Consider the following 21,774-nt stretch of genomic DNA (forward strand, 5'->3'; position numbering starts at 1 on the left):
TTGTTTAAATATGTTGAAAGCACTTCGGCAAAACAGCATTTCTAGCAACAGGGGCTCCCTAAACTCATCTTCCCTGGTACAGAACTGAGAATATGTGCATGGAACTAAAAAACTGGTATCATTTGAGAGCAACCTGCTGACTGTTCTGTGCAGTCAGCACCGGCCATTTAGAACAACCTATCTCAAAGGGAAAACCTTATGCCCCACAGCTTGCCACCTATTACATGACTCCTCTGTCATTCCCACCCTGGTTGCCTGGAGAAGTCCGATGAAGTCAGGAAGGCACCTTCCCACTTTGCCCATGGGACAGAGGGACAGCTTTGCACTGCTCCCTGAGTCTTTCTGAGCTTGTCTGGTAGTCCTTACAAGGTGAGGTCCCAGCACAGATATGAAGACCTAGAACTTTTGCATTGTGCATTAATTGCCAGGGTTTTGGTAGCAGAGGGCAGCAGGGTAGACCTTGGTAGGAGGAGATGCCCTGCGCCAGACACAGCCAATTCCAGACAGCTCCACAATGGACAAGTCCTGCTTCAAGCCCATGCCCTGGTGGTAGCCTAGACCATCACTACAGGAAGACCAGGACCACTTAGCAGAGCTGGTGAGTCCATCCAACATTCTCTGTTGCAATAGCAGGGCACTAGTGAGTGCTCAGCTCGGAAGAGACCCAGCAGCCAGCAGTGCTGAGGTGCCTGCAGGGGAAGCTGCTGCCCAGGCTGTGGAAAGAGGGAGGGCACTGCCAGAGAGTGGGGGGTGACTGTCCCAGATGGGCACCCCAACATCTTGGACAGGAAAACAGAGGACCCTGGTGGTGAGTTAACAACACAGACTGATCAGACCACTCCAGTTACAGTCCTTCACTCAGAAGAGTGAAATTCTCTAAATGAGGGAGGCCCACAGCCATTGCCGCAGGGAGACACCTCTGCTATGGTATATTGGGTTTACATGTATCCTGGTTTTGGCTGAGATAATTTTCTTTCTAGTAGCTGGTATGGTGCTATGTTTTGGATTTAGTATGAGAAGAATGTTGATAACACACTGATGTTTTCAGTTGTTGCTAAGCAGTGTTTATACCAAGTCAAGGATTTTTCAGCTTCTCATGGCCAGCCAGCAAGAAGGCTGGAGGGGCACAAGAAGTTGGGAGGGGACACAGCCAGGGCAGCTGACCCAAACTGGCCAAAGGGGTATTCCATACCATGTCATGTCATGCCCAGTATATAAACTGGGGGAGGCCTGTGGGGGGAATCTCTGCTCAGGAGCTAACTGGGCATCAGTTGGTGAGTGTTGAGCAACTGCATTGTGCATCACTTTTTTTGTATATTCCAATCCTTTTATTATTATCGTAATTTTGTTACTGTACTATTATCATCATTATTTTCTTCCTTTCTGTTCTATTAAACTGTTCTTATCTCAACCCATGAGTTTTGCCTTTTTCCTTCCAATTCGCTCCCCCATCCCACAGCGGGGGGGGGGGAAGTGAGTGAGCAGCTGCGTGGTGCTTAGTTGCTGGCTGGGGTTAAACCATGACAACGTGGCAAGGTTTTGGGGAAGGCGGGAAGGTCTGCAGGGATGGCTTCTGTGAGAAGACAGCAGGAGCTGCCCTCATATTAGACAGAGCCAGTTTTAGCCGTCTCCAAGATGGATCCACTGCTGGACAAAGCTAAGCCTATCAGTGATGTTGGCAGCACCTCTGGGATAATGTACTTAAGAAGGAGTAAAAAAAAACCTACACAACAGCAGCTGGGAGAGAGGAGAGAAATATGTGACAGAAACAGCCCTGCAGACCCCCAGGTCAGTGAAGAAGGAGGGGGAGGAGGTGCTCCAGGCACTGGAGCAGAGACTCCCCTGCAGCCCGTGGGGAAGACCATGGTGATGTAGGTAGTCATCATGCAGCCCATGGAGGACCACAGTGGAGCAGATATCCACCTGCAGCCTGTGGAGGACATCTGCTGCAGCAGGTGGATGTGCCCTGAAGGAAGCTGTGATGCTGTGGAGAGCCCATGCCGGAGCAGGTTCTTGGCAGGAACTGAACACCATGGAGAAGAGCCCATGCAGGATCAGGTCTTCTGGCAGGACCTGTGGCCCCACGGGGGACCCACGCTGGAGCAGTGTGCTCCTGAAGGACTGCGCCCCATGGAAAGGACCTACGCTGGAGCAGGGAAAGAGCATAAGGAGGAAGGAGAGGCAGAGACAAAGTGTTATGAACTGACCACAACCTCCATCCCCCATTCCTCTGTGCCGCTGAGGGGGAGGGGGTAGAAGAATCAGGAGTGAAGTCAAGCCTGGGAAGAAAGAAGGAGTGGGGGGAAGGTCTTTTTTAGATTTGTCCTTACTTCTCATTATCCTGCTCTGTTTAACTGGCAATAAATTAAATTAATATCCCCACGTCAAGTCTGTTTTGCCTGTGATGGTAATTGGTAAGTGACCTCCCTGTCCTTATTTTGAACCACAAGCTTTTTGTTGTATTTTCTCCCCCTGTCTTCTTGAGGCGGGTGAGTGATAGAGCAGCTTGGTAGGTACAAGGCAGCTAGCCAATGTCAACCCACCACAAATGGCTACAGCGATGTGGGGAAACTGGAGCTGGGGAGATACCACTGATGGCTCTAGAGAGCAGAGTCCCAGGTAGTCTGCACCTGTGTCACTTGTAAATGCTGACCTCTGTAGGGGAAAAAGCCTTTGGGATCAGCTGATGGAGGGATATGTGGAGCAATGGGTCAATCCTGTTGCTGCCACAAAGGAGACGCCCCCCAAAGGGACAAAGTTTGGAAGCCATGATAGATGAATATTCAAACAGGTATGGATGCATGTTTTGTAGAGACAAGGGGTGGAGGTTGTTGAAATGTTGAACCTGGAACAGGACCGGGGTGACAAAGGGTAAAGATTGCAATGCATGCAGAAGTTGAAACTATTGTAATGCTCTTGATTTTGGTGTTTTCCAGGGGCAACGCGGGGAGTTTCACTGAGCACATATAGACACTGCTACCACATACAATCCTCTTGTCAGGTAGGAAGGGTAGTTTATAAGACGTGTCTATTAAGGTTATGGTGACGCTAAAAGCAGAGCTTGTAATGAATGTAACATGCATTTTGCTGAGGAGAGGGGTGGAATGCATCAGGCATAATTGTCAGGGGTTTGGTAGCAGTAAAGCAGCAGGACAAAGCACTGCAAGAGGTGGCCAAGGGCTGCCAGCACCTCAACAGAGCCACCACAGGTCACAGCCGAGCCCACCAGTCAAACGTGGTGCCTCTGACACAACCAGAGGAGTTTGCAGCTCAAAAACATATTTAAGAAAGAGTAATAAAACAAAAAAAAAAAAAAAGAAAAAAAGAAAAGAAAAAAGGAACAGGGCCAGAGCAGGTGGCGAGAGGAGGCAGATGAAAAGACCAGACCAGACCAGGAGGAGGAGAAGGGAGACAGGAGCCAAACTAGCAGCAGACCAAGCAGAGGCCACAGCTGGAGCAGTGGCCGAGTAATGGGATGCTGAAGGGACTGCCATCTGCGGAGGAACCACCACGCACTGCCCCCAACCTTGTGCGCCATCTCTCCCTTCACTGAAGGGGCCAAGTGTAGCGTGCAGTGAGGGGACTGGAGAACAAACTGGGGAAGGAGACATTTCAAAGAGACAAGGGGAGCCTTCCTAAAGTGTGTGTTTGGGTTTTTTCTTTCTATTACCAGAATCAGTAATTAGAAGGTTGTTTATAGACAAAAAATTAAATTTATTGAAATTACACCAAAATTGGTAGAACAGTTTTTCCCACAACAAATCTGGCAATTAAATCATACCATAAGCAAATGAGGAGTGACAGAAGAAAACGAGATAATACAAACAGGTTGAAATGCTGGGACTACAGTGAAAGAGGGAAATCAGACCTGTGGAAAACAGGCATACCTCTGGTATAGCAGGACAGTATTGACACCTGAAAAACTAACAAAGTAATGCTACAAATAAGGTAAACCCACCCGTATATTCCCAGCAGTAATGAAACAGCACAGCAGGGTTCTGCTTCCTGCAGCTGCATTTTTCTCAAAACTTGTTTAATGGCATTAGCTAACAGTGTGGCTCCAGCTCACTCTTAATGGCTATTTTAAAGTATATTTGTCTCCTCTCCTTAATTTAGCCACAGAGCACAGCACCAAAAGAATGAGAGCAATTCTGCCACCTGTAGATCATCAAGCATTGCAGAAAAAGTCCAGCCTTGCATTACAAAGTATGACTACACAGTATTCCCTGTAATACTTGTAACAACCATTGTCTCCCACCTAATCCTCAGTTAAACAATTTTGCAAAAGCTGAAGCACACGTGTCTCTGTGTTACTAGAACCTGCGATGGGGAGGATTTTATGCCTCTTCAGCTTTGTAAGAGAATCTAATTAATTGGATTTTCTCAGTTATTTAGATGGCATAATTTAAAAAAATTAATATTAAAAAACTTCTGTACATATGTAGAACAATTATCTAAAAATAAATCCATGCCAATCCACCTGCAGTTCATCAGGTCACTGACATGAAGCTGGAAACTGTTTTAAAATCCATCGTATTTTTTCTGAGATTAAATTATCAGAAATTCCTTTTATTAGTAGGATATTTCTGTAATATTAATGAAGAAATCTGTATTAAGAAAAGTTGAAATTACTTTTCTGAGACAACAAAACCTCCTAGACAACCACAGACTATGAAATAAACAGTATTTTCCTTTTGCTCCCATATGCACCTGTCTGTTAGGACTTATGAAAATCTGCTGTAATAAAAATAAAATTTCCCATGCATAATTAACCAAAAAAAGAAGATACTAGTGATAGCCACCTACTCCCTTTTTCAGAGCTATAAGCACTTCTTGTCCAAGTGACTTCAGCATTCCAATTCCAAATTTACCTGTTTCGCTCAGTTACGTGTATATCTAACTGTAGTAACTGCTCCTATAAAAATACAAACGCTTAACTAATTACAAAAAATGAAACTGACAGATGTATGAATCAACAGATGGATAAAGTATGAGATTTACAAAGTTCTTCAATCCATCTTATCAACTTCCCTGCTTCCTTTTGACATTGCGGCAGTCTCTTATGTTCTGTATAATTCTTTTTCCACAGTCTATGAAGTGACACCGTCTCCCTCCCACTTTGAAACAATGAGCTATTTGGACCAAAAGCAATCTTGGGAAGCTCATGGGCAATGGAAGAACTGAACCCCTGTTTTCAGGTAGCAAGAATTTTGGTTTAGGGTTCAATAGTTAATCATGTCTTCTCCCACTGCCTTTGGCACAACAAACTAGGAGCTGTTGCTGCCTCTGAATTCATACCTCATCACAAAAAAATTTGTATTTCAGGATTTGCAAGAGAAATTTTTGTATACATTGTGGAAGACCTTGAACTAGTAACCAAGGCTGTAAAATACAAACAGGTAAGATTTATAACTGAGCAGGGTAAAGAGACCACTCAGCTGGAAGGGACTCAAGTACAAAAAAATGGTGGACAGGGTATTACATTACATGTCACGAACTAAGTCCTCAAAGACTGCATGTTGAGAGTCTTGTATGAAGTTCATCTATCATCACATTTGATTACTACTACTTAACAGAATGTCAGCTTGTAGTAGGTTGACCCTGGCTGGACGCCAGGTGCCCACCAAAGCCGTTCTATCACTCCCCCTCCTCAGCTGGACAGGGGAGAGAAAATATAACAAAGGGCTTGTGGGTGGAGATAAGGACAGGAGAGATCAACTCACCAATTACCATCACGGGCAAAACAGACTCAGCTTGGGGAAAATTAACTCAATTTATTACCAATCAACCAGAGTAGGGTAATGAGAAATAAAACCAAATCTCAGAACACCTTCCCTCCACCCTTCGTTTCTTCCCAGGCACAACTTCATTCCCGGATTCTCTACCAACCCCCCCGAGAGGCGCAGGGGGACGGGGAATGGGGTTTACGGTCAGTTCATCACACTTTATTTTCTGCTACTTCATCATTCTCAGGGGCAGGACTCATCACACTCTTCCCCTGCTCCACCATGGGGTCCCTCCCATGGGAGACAGTGCTCCATGAACTTCTCCAGTGTGAGTCCTTCCCACAGGCTGCAGTCCTTCAGGCACAGACTGCGCCAGCTTTGGTCCCTCCCATAGTATGCAGTCCTTCAGGAGCACACTGCTCCAGCGTGGGTCCCCCATAGGGTCACAAGTCCTGCCAGAAAACCTGCTCCGTGGGCTCCTCTCTCCACAGATCCGCAGGTCCTGCCAGGAGCCTGCTCCAGCGCGGCTTCCCACAGGGTCACAACCTCCTTTGGGCACCCACCTGCTCTGGCGTGGGGTCCTCCCCGGGCTGCAGGTGGATATCTGCTCCACCATGGACCTCACTGGGCTGCAGGGGGACACAGCCTGCCTCACCATGGTCTTCCCCACGGGCTGCAGGGGAATCTCTGCTCTGGCGCCTGGAGCATCTCCTCCCCCTCCTTCTTCACTGACCTGGGGGTCTGCAGGGTTGTTTTCTCTTACATGTTCTCACTCCTCTCTCTGGCTGCCATTTCTGTCTGTCCCCGCAACTTTTTTTTCCTTCTTAAAAATGTTATCAGAGAGGCGCTACCACTATTGCTGATGGGCTCGGCCCTGGCCGGAGATGGGTCTGTCTTAGAGCCGGCTGGTATTGGCTCTCTCGAATACAGGGGAAGCTTCCAGCAGCTTCTTACAGAAGCCACCCCTGTAACCCCCCCCGCTACCAAAACCTTGTCACGCAAAGCCAATACAGCTTGTCACTAGGTCAATTTTTTCAACCTTTTTTTGGTGCTGAAGGAGTAGAAGGTCAAATATTTTTTTAGCCATCTGTTCACACTATGCTATGCTTATCTCCTTGTAAACAGAAGCAGCTTTACCCGCAGTGCTCTGTGATTGCTTTGTATGATATACCACCAGCCTAACTGTGCCAAGAGTGCCTGCTGTGCAAACCAGCTCATTCTTCCTTCTGAACTAATGGCATCCACTGCTCCAAGTTAACGGAATACTCTTCTGTATCACCTTTGCAAACCACAACAGCTGTTGAAAGAAAGCCTGCAGTGCATACTCTAATGCTTGTGGCCTCTCCCTCAGTTGTGGCTATGCAAAACATCCTGGGATAATGTGCTTCTCGAGAAGGTGCCAGCTCATGGAGTACAAGACATAATCAATGTAATCATATTAAAAACTATAAAAGTCACCTTAAGCCATGTCTCTCAAGTTTCTGCTATAAAGTTTGTCAAAGCTCATGCTTTGTCATTTGTAAAATTTCCAGACAATAAGAATGATTCTGGTTCAAGACATAAATGTAAATCTTTCTGATAAATCTAAATAAGTTAGATTCATAAATATATTTCCTCTGGGACTTTCTGGAAGAGCTCAACTGAAATTTCTTCAAAGATTATTTTCAAAGAAAAAAGCTCTGCTGACTGAACTGTTGATTAAAAGAGCTTTTTATTGAAGATCTTTAGATTTTAATACTAACTTAAAACAACAACAAAGTTTATTAAAATATCCTACAGTATCTTTAAAATCATTCAATATAGCAATTTGTATTACCTAAAATCAGTGAAGCTGTGAAGGAACACGATTAAATGTGATCTTCAGATGCCTCCAATTTATTGTGTCTTTGTAGTATATCTTGCAATTAAGAATTGCTAATCTCTTCATTGATTAACATTGATTAAAAGCTCAAACTGCCATTTGTTGAAGAATTTTAGTTGTAACAGTTTCTTCTTCATTTACAGATAATGTCTGCAGGAATTGTACCCTCTTTTCCTTTAATACCCCCTTTCCTTAGATATTGTCATATCTACCTCTCTTTCTGGACAAAAACGTGCTTTCTTAAATTCCAACTATAATGACATTCTACTCATTATAATCTTGCACAACTGCATTATCAACCCAAAGTTTCAAAACATGAAACAAATCCTCCTTATTCAGATAGAGGACCATTTACAGAGTATTTAAATATGAACTATAATGTAGGAATACAGGAAATAATGTAGAAATAGGAAAAAGCCAGAAAAACCCTGAAGTGTTGGCCATGGTGTCTAGCTCAGTAAGAAAGATGAAACAACACAGTCACAGGGTGAACAAAATTTAATCCATAAGAGTGCTGGTGTTCGCTTACAGACAGTTTTATTATAAGCTTTTACCACCTGACTGCTAATTTTAACTATTTAGAAGTTATAGTGGACTGCACAAGTACTTCTAGTTCATTTCACCAAACAAAATGACCAAACTTAGTTTAATACACAGTTGTGTACACAGTGCTTAAACGTAGCCTTTGCACTGCTCCATGCTCAATGGGTGTCTTCATTGAGCACCACCTGTCACAGATAACTGCTTGCAGTTACAGCAGAAGTTCTGACTTAGCACTGTACTACCAGGACAGTACAAGCAAAGCTAAAATAACACTCAAACCACTAAATACAACCTTTAAACTTGATCTGACTAAAGCCAGTTAGGTCACACTTCAAGATGGGAAAACTTTTTTTTTTTCTGCAAGAAGGTATTTCTGCATTTGAGAACTCCAACATCATTAAAACAGCTCCATGTGATTTGAATAATAGCAAGTATCAACTAGTATATAAAATAAAAATCAAACCAAGCATTGATTTTAAGCTCTGGTGTATTTAGTAACAACCAAACTATCCATCATAGTTTAAAAAAATATTTTAATACACTTAATACTTCACAAGTCACTGTATTTTTCATTTTCACTAAGAATTTAAACCCTTTAAAACAAGAGTTGCAATGCAATTCCAATAAAAAGAAGAGTAGGGACAGCAGAATATTCTCTTCCTTTAAGAAAAGATCAGCTAAAAAGTACAGAGTGTTAACTGAGACAGGTTGTAACTGCAACTGTTAAAGTCTGTGATCCATGCAATGAAGAATTCAAGTACGCACAAAGAAGCAAATCTGCTAGGAACGTTTTTGATATTCCTGCTGTCTGCTCGTATTTTTCCCCAAGAGCTTAGAGTATGATCCTTCACATCATTGCTTCATAACTCAATGGCTCAGAACTTTCTCAGAAAGAAAAGTCTGTGATTCACCCCAGTGATAAGCCGTATCTGAAAGTTCACTTTTGCAAAGTCTTAAACCCTCTATATAGGTGCACACTGCAAGGGAGTGAAGGTACACAGTACCCTGTTAACAATCAGCATCTGGAAGACTGATTCTTGAACTTTCAGGACTATCATGTAGTTACATGTTCAGGTACAGAGGGCTCCAAGTTAACATTGCCACACTTACCTATGTCTATAAAATTTTGTACAAAACAAAACATTTTAAAATCCAGAATACTGTTATGGGCAAATTAAGTTTCTACAAAATCACACGTAGATGTGATTTATACCTAGTCTTTCTGGTGCAATAACCTCCTACAGTAAGAGCAGATTTGTTTGTAAACAGCAAATGTTTTTTTATTTCCTGTAGTACACAAATATATTTTAATATCTTAGTGAAATGTAAAGTAATAGTAAAATAAATCTAAAGTAAATTAGTAAAATGGTTTTTTACTGGATTTTTTAAATACTTATTAAATATCAGTAGTTCTTAAGAAATTATGAATGTTTTGGGAAAACACATTTCACTCAAAATCACAGAAGCAAAGAAGAAAGCTTAAGAAGAATATTAATTCTAACTGGACTTTTTCAGAATACCAGTTCCAAGCATGTAAAACACTAACAGTCTCTCCCTGCCTCCCATTTTATTATTAATATTATTCCACCCTTAAAAAGCAATTCATAGTCTTTAATGAAGAAACACTATTATGTTCTCTCATTGTTTTAGAAAAAAATATGTATCCTGACACATGTGTAGGGACAAGTATAAGTATCAACCGCAGTGGGAACAATGAGAATATTCAGCAAATGTTTAATATTTTAGTTTGGCATACTGAAGCTCATCTCTATCACCATTTAGTGGTACTATCTCAAAAAGCAAAAAAATGTTTCACACAGCACAGTCAATAGTACTGCTCAGCTTTCCAAGAGTTTCCTGGCATAGTATCTTAGAATACTTTCATTACATTATTTTTACTCGTCCTACCACTTCAAAGTCTTTTTCGGTTCTATTTTGCATTAGGCAAGATTTCAGAATTTTAAGAGAACGATTTGTATGTTAAATGACCCATAATTTTTCTGTCTATTATTTTAATAAAGCAAACATTTTAACAGCCTCAGGGGTACTAATTACATTTTATGCTCCACTACAAGGCCTAAAAAAATTTAGGCAAGTAAAATGCCAAAATACAGATGCATTTAGTCCACATCCCTTTGACCTTCTGTAAATGATCAGATCATATGAGCACTTATATAGCTAGGTTCAATTCAGTTAGTACTTAACAGAATTGGCTTAAGCCACTGTTTACCAGGATCACAACCATGCTTATACAGCACATGCTGTGACCACACACAGCTGTGGTAGGATTGCTACTGAGATTTATATAAGACAGACTAGTTTAAACTGATTACTTCAAAACTATCTCAAGAATGTATGCACACTCAGGAAAATAACCCTCTCAAGTGTGAGGCAGATATAATTTTAAGATTCAAAGTGTCAACACTCAAAACGGAATTAAACACTGGAGTCTCTTCAGACTTGAAGGGTGCATGATCTTCAATATTTGACTATTATCTCATCTAGCACGGCAATACTTCTTGTCTTTTCTCCCTGGAGAAAAGAAGGCTCAGGGGGTACCTCAACACAGTATTCCAGTACTTGAAGGGCAGCTACAGAGAGTACAGAGGCTCTCTCTTCACAAGGAACCACATGGGGAGGACAAGGGGCAACAGGTACAAGTTGCACTGGGAGAGTTTTCATCTCAATTTAAGAAAATTTTTTACAGTGAGAACAATCACTAGAACAACCTCGCCAAGGACATGGTGGAGTCCCCATCACTGGAGGTTTTCAAGATGTGACCGCACAAGGTGCTAGATAATCTCATACAGGCTTCCCTTCCCACAAAACAGTGGACCAGGTTATCTTTCAGAGTCCATTCCAACCTGGGCCGTTCTATGAATCTATGATTCTGGTCCAAAAGATTTTTGCAGGGGGTCCCATGTGAAAGAAAAAAGACACAGCATGAAGACATGGTCCCACATGGAGAACTGAAGAAGGTAAATATAAAACATAAGAAAAAGTCTGAAAGGAACACGATAAATTCTCAAATGTATGGCAAGGCCTGAGTATTAGAGACCTGGTAATTTTCAGAGTCTCTGTGGACCTCCACTCTGAATAATTATCTTTTATGACCCCTAAAATTTCACCCATGGATTCTTTCATTCTTGCCATTAGATCAAGTCACTCAGATAACCCAAAAGGCCTAAAAGAACATTATGTACTTCTGACAAAAACCAAAATGTTGAAACCATTTGCATTTTGAAAATAAAAGAATTTTAAGGAATTTGTTTTTAACATTGAGTTCTTCCATAATGATAATGTACAAACCAGATTAGTAACTTCACTTCTGTCCTCTCAGACACTTGCTGCAACCAGAAACAGGTGAGGCAGAATTTGGATGACTAGTAAGTCAGGAGGGTGTATGTTTTTCATAGATGTGCTTCCTGTCAGGTGTTTCTGACAGGCACCTCAGGTGATGTTCTAGTTACATCAGTGTGACCAAATTAATGTGTTTGTAATACAGAAGGTTAAGTAAGAGATGAACTTATCCTGAAGTATTATTCATTTTCTGCACCTTATTTACTCAATGCTATGCTTGGCAGGTTAAAACAAGTATTTTAGTTCTACACATAATACAGATTCTTTTTATGCCCCAGCATTTACATTATGAATATATAAAATTTTGCTCTTTGGAACAGTGCAGTTTTGAGCTTAAAGACCTTCTCAACTATTGGACAAAACTGGATCAACTATCTCTCTTTTCATTTTACTACTCAATGAATTCTGCTGGTTTATGCATGACTGACCATTTTCTTTATACTTGTTTAAATAAAAGTATGGTTCACAGGCAAAATGGAACTATAACACAGGGAACAAAATTCCAACATGAAGTTGTTTAAAGAAGGTATCTGGATAATACTTTATTTCCAACATCTTTCCCACATGGAAGTAGGACTTCAACTCATGTTACTTAATTCCATTGATTATTCTCAAGAGTTATCTGTTGTAATCAACTGTTGTTTCTCTAGCTGGTTAGCCCCTGATGTATTTTTCTCAGCAATAATGTGCAAGAGTGAAGCAGAGGAAAATAAGTGTTAATATGGAATAAAGTGAAACAAGACAAACATCATTACCAAAAAATCCAGATACCATAGTAAAACTATATGCAAAATATTAGCTTTTTTCTAAACAAAGAAATAATGTCAATTTCTTTCTGGTTCAGCTGTTTTTATTTCAACAGGTCATTAGAATCTAAATTTAGCTTACATGTTAACAACTGAATGGAGAAAAATCAAATTTTATAGTTTACAATATAGGATGAGAAATAGGTTCTAACACAGCAATTATTATTATGAAATAGCAGTAATCTAAGATGAGTAAGTAACAGCCCAGAAGCTACTCTCAACACCATAATGAAAGAGAAATCGAAGATGATGCTATCTAGAAGAAGAGACAGATAACAAAATGGATTATCTAGACATAGTACTGTTTCATATCATAATGCTCCTACTATCTGATCTGCCAAAAATACTGACTATGGGCAGACAGAGGTAGTAGTTAAGTGCCATAAAGCAGCAATCACCTGGAATATGCTCAAATAACTGATCTTCCAAATATCAAAATCCACAGTCCAAGACAGTCTAACTGTCAGCAATAAAAAAAAACTGAAACAGTGATCAGGTTTCAGCTTTATAGAGGAAAGTGGCATGAACAAAGTTGAACTAGGCACACCAGAAGTAAATGACTTAAGTCAATTTTTAAATGACTGGACAAAAAAACCCACCTTTCAGAAACATGCAATACACTTCTGTTTCTTCCAGGTTTTGCAGAGATAACCTGTCTTACATGTACCCATTGAGAGGAAATTCTGTCAGCAGCAAGTACATAAGAGAAGGGAAGTGAAAAGGAAGGCCATCTAGAACACCAAAGCTACTACTCCCTAAGTTAATTTTCAAGAAAGGGACACTAATCACAGTACAAATTAATAGAAAAGGGCTGTTGCAGAACAGTGGGCTAGAGTTTATCTGCAACCATTGGATCTTATCTTTGAAGATATTAATCTGTTTCTCTCAGGCCAAAAAAAAAAACCAAACCCCCACACCAAAATAAAAAAAAAAAGAAAGCTGCAAAAGAACAGGAATAATTAAATAATTAGTGGCTTTGGCTAACAAAGCTAAAACTGTCTTTGCAAGTTTTAAAAGGAACAGACAAGAATGACAACCAATTTTTTTCCTCTCTCTACCCCTCCCTGCAAGTGAATAGATTAGGAAAAAGTGTTTTCTTCTGCTTTTTCTAACTGGGGAATACACTCTGCAGTTGAGAATAGCCAGTTTACAGAATTTGTGATTTTTTACTTTTGCTGGCAAATTTGGTAGGGCCCAACTAAAGAGATTATGAATAGAAACATTTTCTCACTTAAAGGCAAGTCATGTATCCATGGTCAGGTGCCTCAGCATATGACAAATGTACTGCAGAATTTGAAATGGATTGCAGTGAAATAAATTCCATAAAATCTGTTCGTAAAGTTGCAGTCAAATTGAAACACATTGAAATGAATCCCGTAAGTTCCTAGATGTAAATTCCATCTGTTTCACCATCTTCCTCTGAAGGTCAAAATAATTTGACTAAAACCTAGAATCTACTTTTCTGTTTCACTTACACCAATATAACCTAATTGCTATACTATAGTAAGAGCCTAAAAGCAACTCCCAGATTTGATATAAAATAGATTTCATCCCTTAAAGCAAATTACTTGTAAGACCTACAGTAGCTCTTTTCTTGAATTAGCAGCATGTTGACTAACAGTATTCCATTTAAACTGTTCTAACATCATAGTCATAAGGCTTTGGTTTTTAAGTTTGCAAATTGCCACCTCCTCTCCCCTCCTGAAGAGGTAGTCATCTTCTCACTGATCAAAAGTTAATCGAAGGATGAAGAGAATTTTTTCTGTTAGTAAAACTGTTGGTATTAATACTTTTTCTACAATATACTTTCAGTAATGTCCCTGAATGAAAATGGCAGCTTTGTCAACAAATTACACCTGGACAAATAATACTAGTCTTATGGAAATACTTTAGAAAAAGAAACAAAATCCTTGTTTATACCACCCAGTGGGCACTATTTTTTATAAATGTTGAAAACTTCCCTCTAAGACACACTATTATAACAATATATGGGTAGAAATATCTTACAGACATCATGCCTTCTACAAGAACCTGAGTGATCAGGACAAAATTCTGCCCCATTTTGATCTGTAGCAAAACTGCTCCTATATGTGATTTTGGACAGCCAAATCAACCTAGCTGATGGAAACAAATACTTCAGAACACTTACATATTTGTGAATTCACACCAAAAGTCTGCAGTCCCCAAAAGTTTAAAAAAAACACAATAAATGAGGAACTGCAAACTAGTTATAAACTGGAACGAAGACTGGAGTTAAGACAGCTACTTACAGAAGAGCTGTGTTCACTGCATTTGGCAGTTCGCGGAGGTGCACGTTTTTGCTTTCAAAAGGGCCAGAGGCCCTTCATCCCTCTAGGAGCTGTGTGCTTTGCCATACCCGAGCTCCCTACCAGTATGACCCTGGGGGCACTAGTCAGGAGCAAAATCAAGATCTCACTGTAAGAACCAACACAAGATAAAACCTAAAGCAATGGTAGCGCTAAACTTTAGACAGCAATTTGACTTCCAAACAAATTCAAACTTATGGTATTGCACACAAGTTCCAGCCACAGAAGAAATGTAATGGTTTGACCAGTTTTTCCATGCTCCATTGACAAGCATATGACAAAACTACAAAACCGAAAAGTTACATTTCCTTTCAAAGACTTATAAAGAATCCAACCAGTAACTTTTTCCAGCTTCTGGATTTAGAAGAAGTTGGTTATGAATGATGCACAATGCAGGTACAAAACTGCAGTGTGCCAAATTAAAGCTTTTCCTAGAAAAATCTGTAATTTGAGCATTTACCTCAGACGCACAACTGTAGTACATAAAGAAATGCCTCCTGGTGTGTTTACATGACATAAATATAAATAAGTTCAATCTAATAAGAGGAGAAAAAACTTACTCAATAACAGGAACTGAGTCACATTAGATTAAGTTTTTCCTTCAAAACTTATACTCAGGACTCCTGTGCCAAAGCCACACTCAATTATCCACTAAAAAAATTCCTTGAAAAGTGGTGTCATACCATTCACAATGCAGCAACAGGAACCTATGACCATTAATGTTATCAACATTCTATTACAATCTAGGGTATTTTCATTAAGGTAGGGACAGCTGTAATAATTGTATAACCACAGCTTAAGTCTTATTGGCAGTTCAGGTGGATGGATGTTGATGTTCCCAAGGAAAAAAAAAGAAAAAAAAACACCAAAAAACCCAACAAAATCCCCAAACCACATGAGGCCAGTTGTTCTGCTTAAATTCTAAGGAACATTTACCAAAAGTCAGAAAGTTTTTAATATGGTGAAGACCAAATATGCAGGAAAGAGTGTGACACTTTCGTAAGAGGCTACAAAATTCTACTTTCAGCTCTCCTATTACTGTAATGCAACATACTTATGCAGGGGGAAAAAAATGCTTATTTCATTGGTTATGTTATAACATCTTAGGCAACAGGCAAAAATTTTCTACACAAAGCAGTTTTCAATTTTGCAAAACAATGATCCACTATTAAGTTAGATGCATTAACTCAAAACAAACAAAAACAAATTTCAAGTGACCAAGCGGAAACCCCCCAATATTTACAGCCATCTTTCTCACAATCTTATAGGTTGTTTTATTTAATTGTTCAAGTTTTCCTTATCTTGTCAGCTGTTTACAGCTGAGAAGAAAAAAATATTTCCATGATTTTCACCCTCACAAAAATACTCTGTTCTGACTCGTCAGAAGGCAAGCATCTATTAGAAACACTTAAAAATTTTTATTCTACATATAACTCACCTGCTTGGGAAGCCGGAAGAGAGAATTTTTGTAAAATATATCTTTAGCCTGACTCCATGTTCCATCGATGATGATCATAACAGATGGACTAGAATACATCACAGCAACTTCTTCCAAATTGGTTGCTTCAGCTCCAGGATACAAAATTAGAGTACTGGGATTTCTGCACACAGTTGCTAATTCAGGATACCTTCAATGCACAGACACACAAAATTACAATAATTGTAACAAGTTTTCATGACACACTTCCAGATGTTCCAAGTTACTAACTCCCACTCTTCTCCAAATTTTACTTAAGTTTCAAAAATAGTCCATCACTCAGCTACTACTTTCTCTTTCCAACAGCTCAAAAGTTGTTGATTCTCCCTCAGGTACTAAGGGGGGAGAAAAAAAACACACACAAAAGTAATCAATGAAAGCTGGATAAAGCAATATATCAGGAATATTTTCTGATGCTTTAATCATTAAGTCTCTAACATCTATTTGAACCAAAGATGTTTTGAATTGTTTACCAAAGCTCAACATATGTATTCTAGCAAAATTTGTTCAAGCACTTGGCACAGAAATACTACAATCATCCCATTTTGAATCTTGTATATATAAAGAACATCAGCAATTCATGGTCCACATCTACAGGACATTTTTGAAAATTTTACCATTGCAATTTATCTTTTTTTTTTTTAATTACTACTTCTACAGTTACAGTCCCCAAATTTGTACATTCTTTTCTTCCTTCCTGTTGGCTTCTACATTTGGCAATGGCACTAGATGAATAACTATTAAGTGTTCACTTAACATACACAGAAATTCCTGAACTTTTTGCAGGACACCACTGTAAGTTAGTTTATAAAAACTTATGAAAGGCATTGTCATTTAAGTAGTATTGGAAGTCTCAAAACCCACCTAATCAAGTAGGCTGGTAAGAGAGAATCTGAGAAAAAGCTGACCTTGTAACAAAGACTGCATTTCTTGTCTTGAATCAATTCCAGCAGTATTATCATGTAGTTTTCAGAATCACCTCAAACAGAAAGCAGGAAGAAATACAAAGCAAGGGCTGACTGTCTGAAGCATGTGACAAAGAATAAGAAATTAATTCTGCATAGTACCTCAGAAGTTATAAAGAGTAACTGATGTGGTAGGAGGAGAAGAGCAGTATGTAGTTGAAATAGTGTGTGACTATTTGTGCTCTGAAGTGGAAAGGGAAGCCAGTACAGCTTATCAGAGAAAATAAGGTGTATCAGAATGAGGTTAACAATAGCCAGCACACAAAGTGGACTCTCCATGTTACCTATCAAAACCCACTAGGTGCAAGACCATCAACACAGACACAGGCAGGATGTAGGTATGTAACTTCACACAGAGAAATTCCTAATGCCACTGTGACCCCACAGGTTTTTGGGCTGGGCAACTGTACCACTCCTCCAAAAATCAAGCAAGAATCTTCCTTAAAAGGAAAGAAAGAAAAAAAGAAAGAAAGAAAAAAAAAAGGTTAGGGAAGAAAGAAATGGTTAACAATGGGGTTTGAGTTGATATATACTAGGTGTACTTCAAATCTGTGCACTCCATGCACTCCATTATCACTCTGTGGGGATATATGCAAAACCACAATTTTATCAGCATCAGATTCAGGCAGAATTGCAGTGCCTAAGACATCAAAACCCTGTGCTTAAGACTCATATAGGACCATATGGGAAATATCTAAAATGAAAGAGGAACTGAATTCAGTGTACCAGTAAGCCTAGAGCTAGTATTCCAGTATTTGACCATCCTCACCCCCCCAAGCAAACAGTCCAGACTGATGCAACACTATGTGGTTCATTACTGTCAACATTATTTACTAGAAGAAGAGTAATGATCTTTCCTTCCAAAATGAACAGTAAAAGAAGTGTAAAGAGAGACAGGAAACCTGTAAGATAAGTCTGTAGCAAATACAAGTACATGGAAATTTCTCTGTCCACTATCTTTATAAACCTTACTTACATTACAGTAATTTGGTATCACTTCAGTTTAACCAAGAATCATGCTACATAAAATCAAAAGCAAAGTATCCTAATTCTGGGATAGCAGAGCTTTCAAATCATTGGCATCTCTTAGATGATTTAAAAAAATAATAAAATAATGAATTCTTAAAACTAATCCAAAATCATAATGATTATGAAGAACGACAAGTTCATATTATGAACATTACAACTGAAGTATTAGTCTTTGAAATACGATTCAGTTGAAAAAAATGGTTTTCAATGCATACTTATCCAAGAATTCCAGTCATTTCAGTTTACAACAGTTTATATGCAAAAGCAAAGGCAGGGGGTGTTTCAAACAAATTTTGTATATTTGTCCCACAAATTTAACCTAGGATTTGAGGGCTGATTATGCATACACTGCCATAAGAACTCATAACACTTTACAAACTAGTAGGAGTTGCTGCTATCTTCAAAGAATTTACTATCCACAGACTTAATCCTAGAGTGACACTGAGCACATGCAGAGAGCTATTTAGTACTCTTTCATAGGAACAGGTTCTCCAAAATATATGCTGCGCAACACTTTCTAGGTTATCGTTCACGCTAACAGTCACAGTCCACATTAGTAGCTTTATTAAAACAGGTGTCTTCCATTCAATAAAACGTGCTTGTTCTCCCTTCTTAGAACAGCACAGGAAGAATGAGCTAAACACAAACACCTAATGATTTGCTTAGAAAGGGATATAGTTTGTATAAAACAAATTAGAAAAAAAATTTGTATGTATTTCTATACAGGTCCCTCCTGTTAATTCCACTGCAGGTTTTGTATTTGCTGGGGTTTAAGGCTTTGCTTCCTCTTAGTTTGCTGCTGACACATAGTGGTTAGACTTTTTCTATTCACATACTACGACCATTAAGAATTTGTCCCCCAAAACAGTTTTTATGCACATCCTTCAGCTGCATTTAATTAGATCTATGAAAGAAATTCAAAGTTCAGTGAAAGACTGAATTTGCATCTGGTAAATAAAAATTAATCTGTTAACTGAGCAAATTGATATGGCATTCAAAAGGCAAGTATATATCAACAATATCACTTTTCACAGCCACTTAGCAAGAATATGCTTCTGATGAGCTTGCTTTGGGTAAACACTGTAATACAGTGTATTTAATCACACACTACTTCTGAAATACTGCTATAGGTCAGGATTTTCACTACAAGGGTCAAATGTTTTTGAAGGAAACTTACAGGAAACAATTGTGAAAAATTAGCCATTTCACCATAATGCTGAAATAGAGCTGTTACCTGCTGAGCTCTTTTGAAAACCTGATCCACAACCTATGGTACAACCTTTTTCTCCATATAAGCTTTCACTTATATGCTTAAGCTTACTACAGCATGTAAGTAAAAGGAGTAGGAATTAGATTTCATCTTCACAAAGCTTTACTTCTAAGAGTAAGTGCATATAATCCTACTATAAAAACACATTCAAACAATGTTAATTTTTTTAAATACCAATAATTTATTCCATTGTTAAGTACAAGAGTGATTTGAGACAAATATGGCTTATTAAAAATACAGGAGACAATTTCATTAAGACTGATATTTGTATTCATGACAACTCATGAAATATTAAAGGATATACACCAGCTTTGAAACTCTTCTCAGAGCCACAGCAGAAGCTCCTTGCTTAGTCCTATGCTGCCCACGAAAACGTATTTTTGCTTTTTATCCCTGCCTAAATTTCCCCTGCAAAACAAGGGTAGAGTCAAAAACTCAGTACCACGTCAGTTGGCAGTCCAGACTGCCTTGTTTAGAATGACTAGACAGAAATTTCAGGCCACACACTAGATCACTGCACTGGGAGGTAGATAAGCAACTTCTTAGCAAGACACATCTCTGATCCCAAGTCCTTCAAATTGCTAAAGGCTGAGAGAGGAATTGGGTAAGTCTCACCGTGCTTGTAGACACTCTTCTGTGAGCTCTTTATCTTTTGGAGTGTGTTTTGTTTGTTTGTTTCTTTTAAATTCAAGCTGCTTTTATTTAAATTCAGGAACACAATTCTGTAGCCCAGCTAGACTTGTATCTGTGGGGAAATTAAACCCAACAGAAACACAAAGGTAAGTTAGGAGCAGAAGGCCGAGTTAGGATAAGCACAAGGACAAGCACAAGCTAGGAGCACAAGCACAAGCAGCCACACCAGAATAAGCTACTCCAAGTTACTGAAGAAACAGTTGATTATGATGATGGAAGAATTTCACACAGCAGCTGCCCACAGTCAGAAACATGGTCATCTTGTTTTTCTTGCTGTCTTGTGACGTACAGTAGTACACAGTTTAACAGCATTTGTGACTTCAAACATGGCAAAATATAACATGCCTGCCATCAAGACATGTAGCTTTGGCAGTGCAGATGCAAAATGAGGGGGGATGTTTGTGCTGGAGGCAGCAGTTGCTGTAGACAAGACAGCTAGACTGCATGCCTCACAACAAAGCTTTGTTTATGAAATGTCTCCAGAAATGAGTTTGCCCACTAGTTTATGACAACCTGGAATCAGGATCAATTTGGTGAAAGAAGTTCCTCCTTTAATTGTATCTTTTCTCACTAGTGTTCAGAACATCAACATTTCCTGCCATCTTTGAAACGTCAACCTTGCCTGTAAATGCTTGAACATGACTGTGGCCCGATACCAGCAGACATGTCAATGTCGAGGCTGGGCATGGCAAAGGAGCACAGCAGTAAGCCCAAGAGGCTAAACTGTGAGGGGAAGAAGAGAGTGAAGAGCAGTGTGGTTGCTGGTCAGTGTTGGAGACTATGTTGAGTTACATCTTATTCCACATCATAGTCCTAGGTCTTTAGATCATGCTTTTGTAGAAGCCTTTCTTAATGTGAAGCATAACTAACTTCAGAGAATTAAAGGGGACTTTAATTTTACCTTCCATTTCAGTCAGAACAGACATGCTGATGGCAGACTCTTTGAAGCCACCAAATTTCAAGAGGAGACTGAGACGCTCAATTTCTAAACAAGTACTTTTCTTCCTAAAGATCAGAGGTTGACTTTTAAGGAATTCACAAGTCTGCGTCAGTCAGGACAAAAAAGACACGTTATGTAGCTACACATGAAAAATATCTCTTAAACAGTCTGTTCCTTCTTGGCCTTTCTCAAAGACACGGCAAAAGAATGGTATAAACTCCTAACTGAGTGACAATGAGAACTTGTTAATTTAGGTACTGTACTTTAGTGTATTACCAGACTTGGTAGGCTTTAATATTACTTTGTTTTGCATGCTACTTCACAAACAACTTTTCTCATTAAAGAAGTGGACCATGTAAAGAATTTCAAATACAAAATTGCTCTATGTTAACTTAATAGCCGTGAAGACAATCAACTAAGCAAATCCTTCATTTATTTTACATCACACATATTCATGCACTATTAACACCAGTCATCAAAAGCTTCCTTTAGGTTATGATTAGGCCTTTGAAGCCATGAATCTCAATCCTTAAGTAAAAATCTCAAAACAGTATATCATAGTGAATCTCTGATGAAGTTACGAGTATACGCAATTCACTCATACATATGTAACAAGGAAAAAGGATGTGTAGCTCTGTAACATTCTACCCTAGCCAAGGCAATTGTTTCACTGACTTCTTAACTGTCACTGGGGCGGGGGAGGAAGAATACAGCTTAATTTTTCCTTTCAGAAATATTACAGCTGTAACAGTTTATAACAGTTTTTAGATGATGTTA

At 39.3% G+C, this 21,774-nt stretch overlaps 1 protein-coding gene across 3 annotated transcripts in view; it reads right to left on the minus strand.

Annotated features, from left to right (window-relative positions):
- The window catches only part of DTWD2 (DTW domain containing 2), a 97,883-nt gene that overhangs the window by 22,165 nt on the left and 53,944 nt on the right, over nucleotides 1–21,774 (minus strand). For all 3 annotated transcript variants that reach the window (XM_052777039.1, XM_052777040.1, XM_052777038.1), the window contains one exon: nucleotides 16,062–16,251. In XM_052777039.1, the coding sequence (XP_052632999.1) occupies nucleotides 16,062–16,251 (190 nt within the window). The remainder of the gene's footprint in view (nucleotides 1–16,061; nucleotides 16,252–21,774) is intronic.

This window comes from Harpia harpyja, chromosome Z (genome assembly GCF_026419915.1).
Source record: "Harpia harpyja isolate bHarHar1 chromosome Z, bHarHar1 primary haplotype, whole genome shotgun sequence".
In the NCBI taxonomy this organism is placed as follows: Eukaryota; Metazoa; Chordata; class Aves; order Accipitriformes; family Accipitridae; genus Harpia; species Harpia harpyja.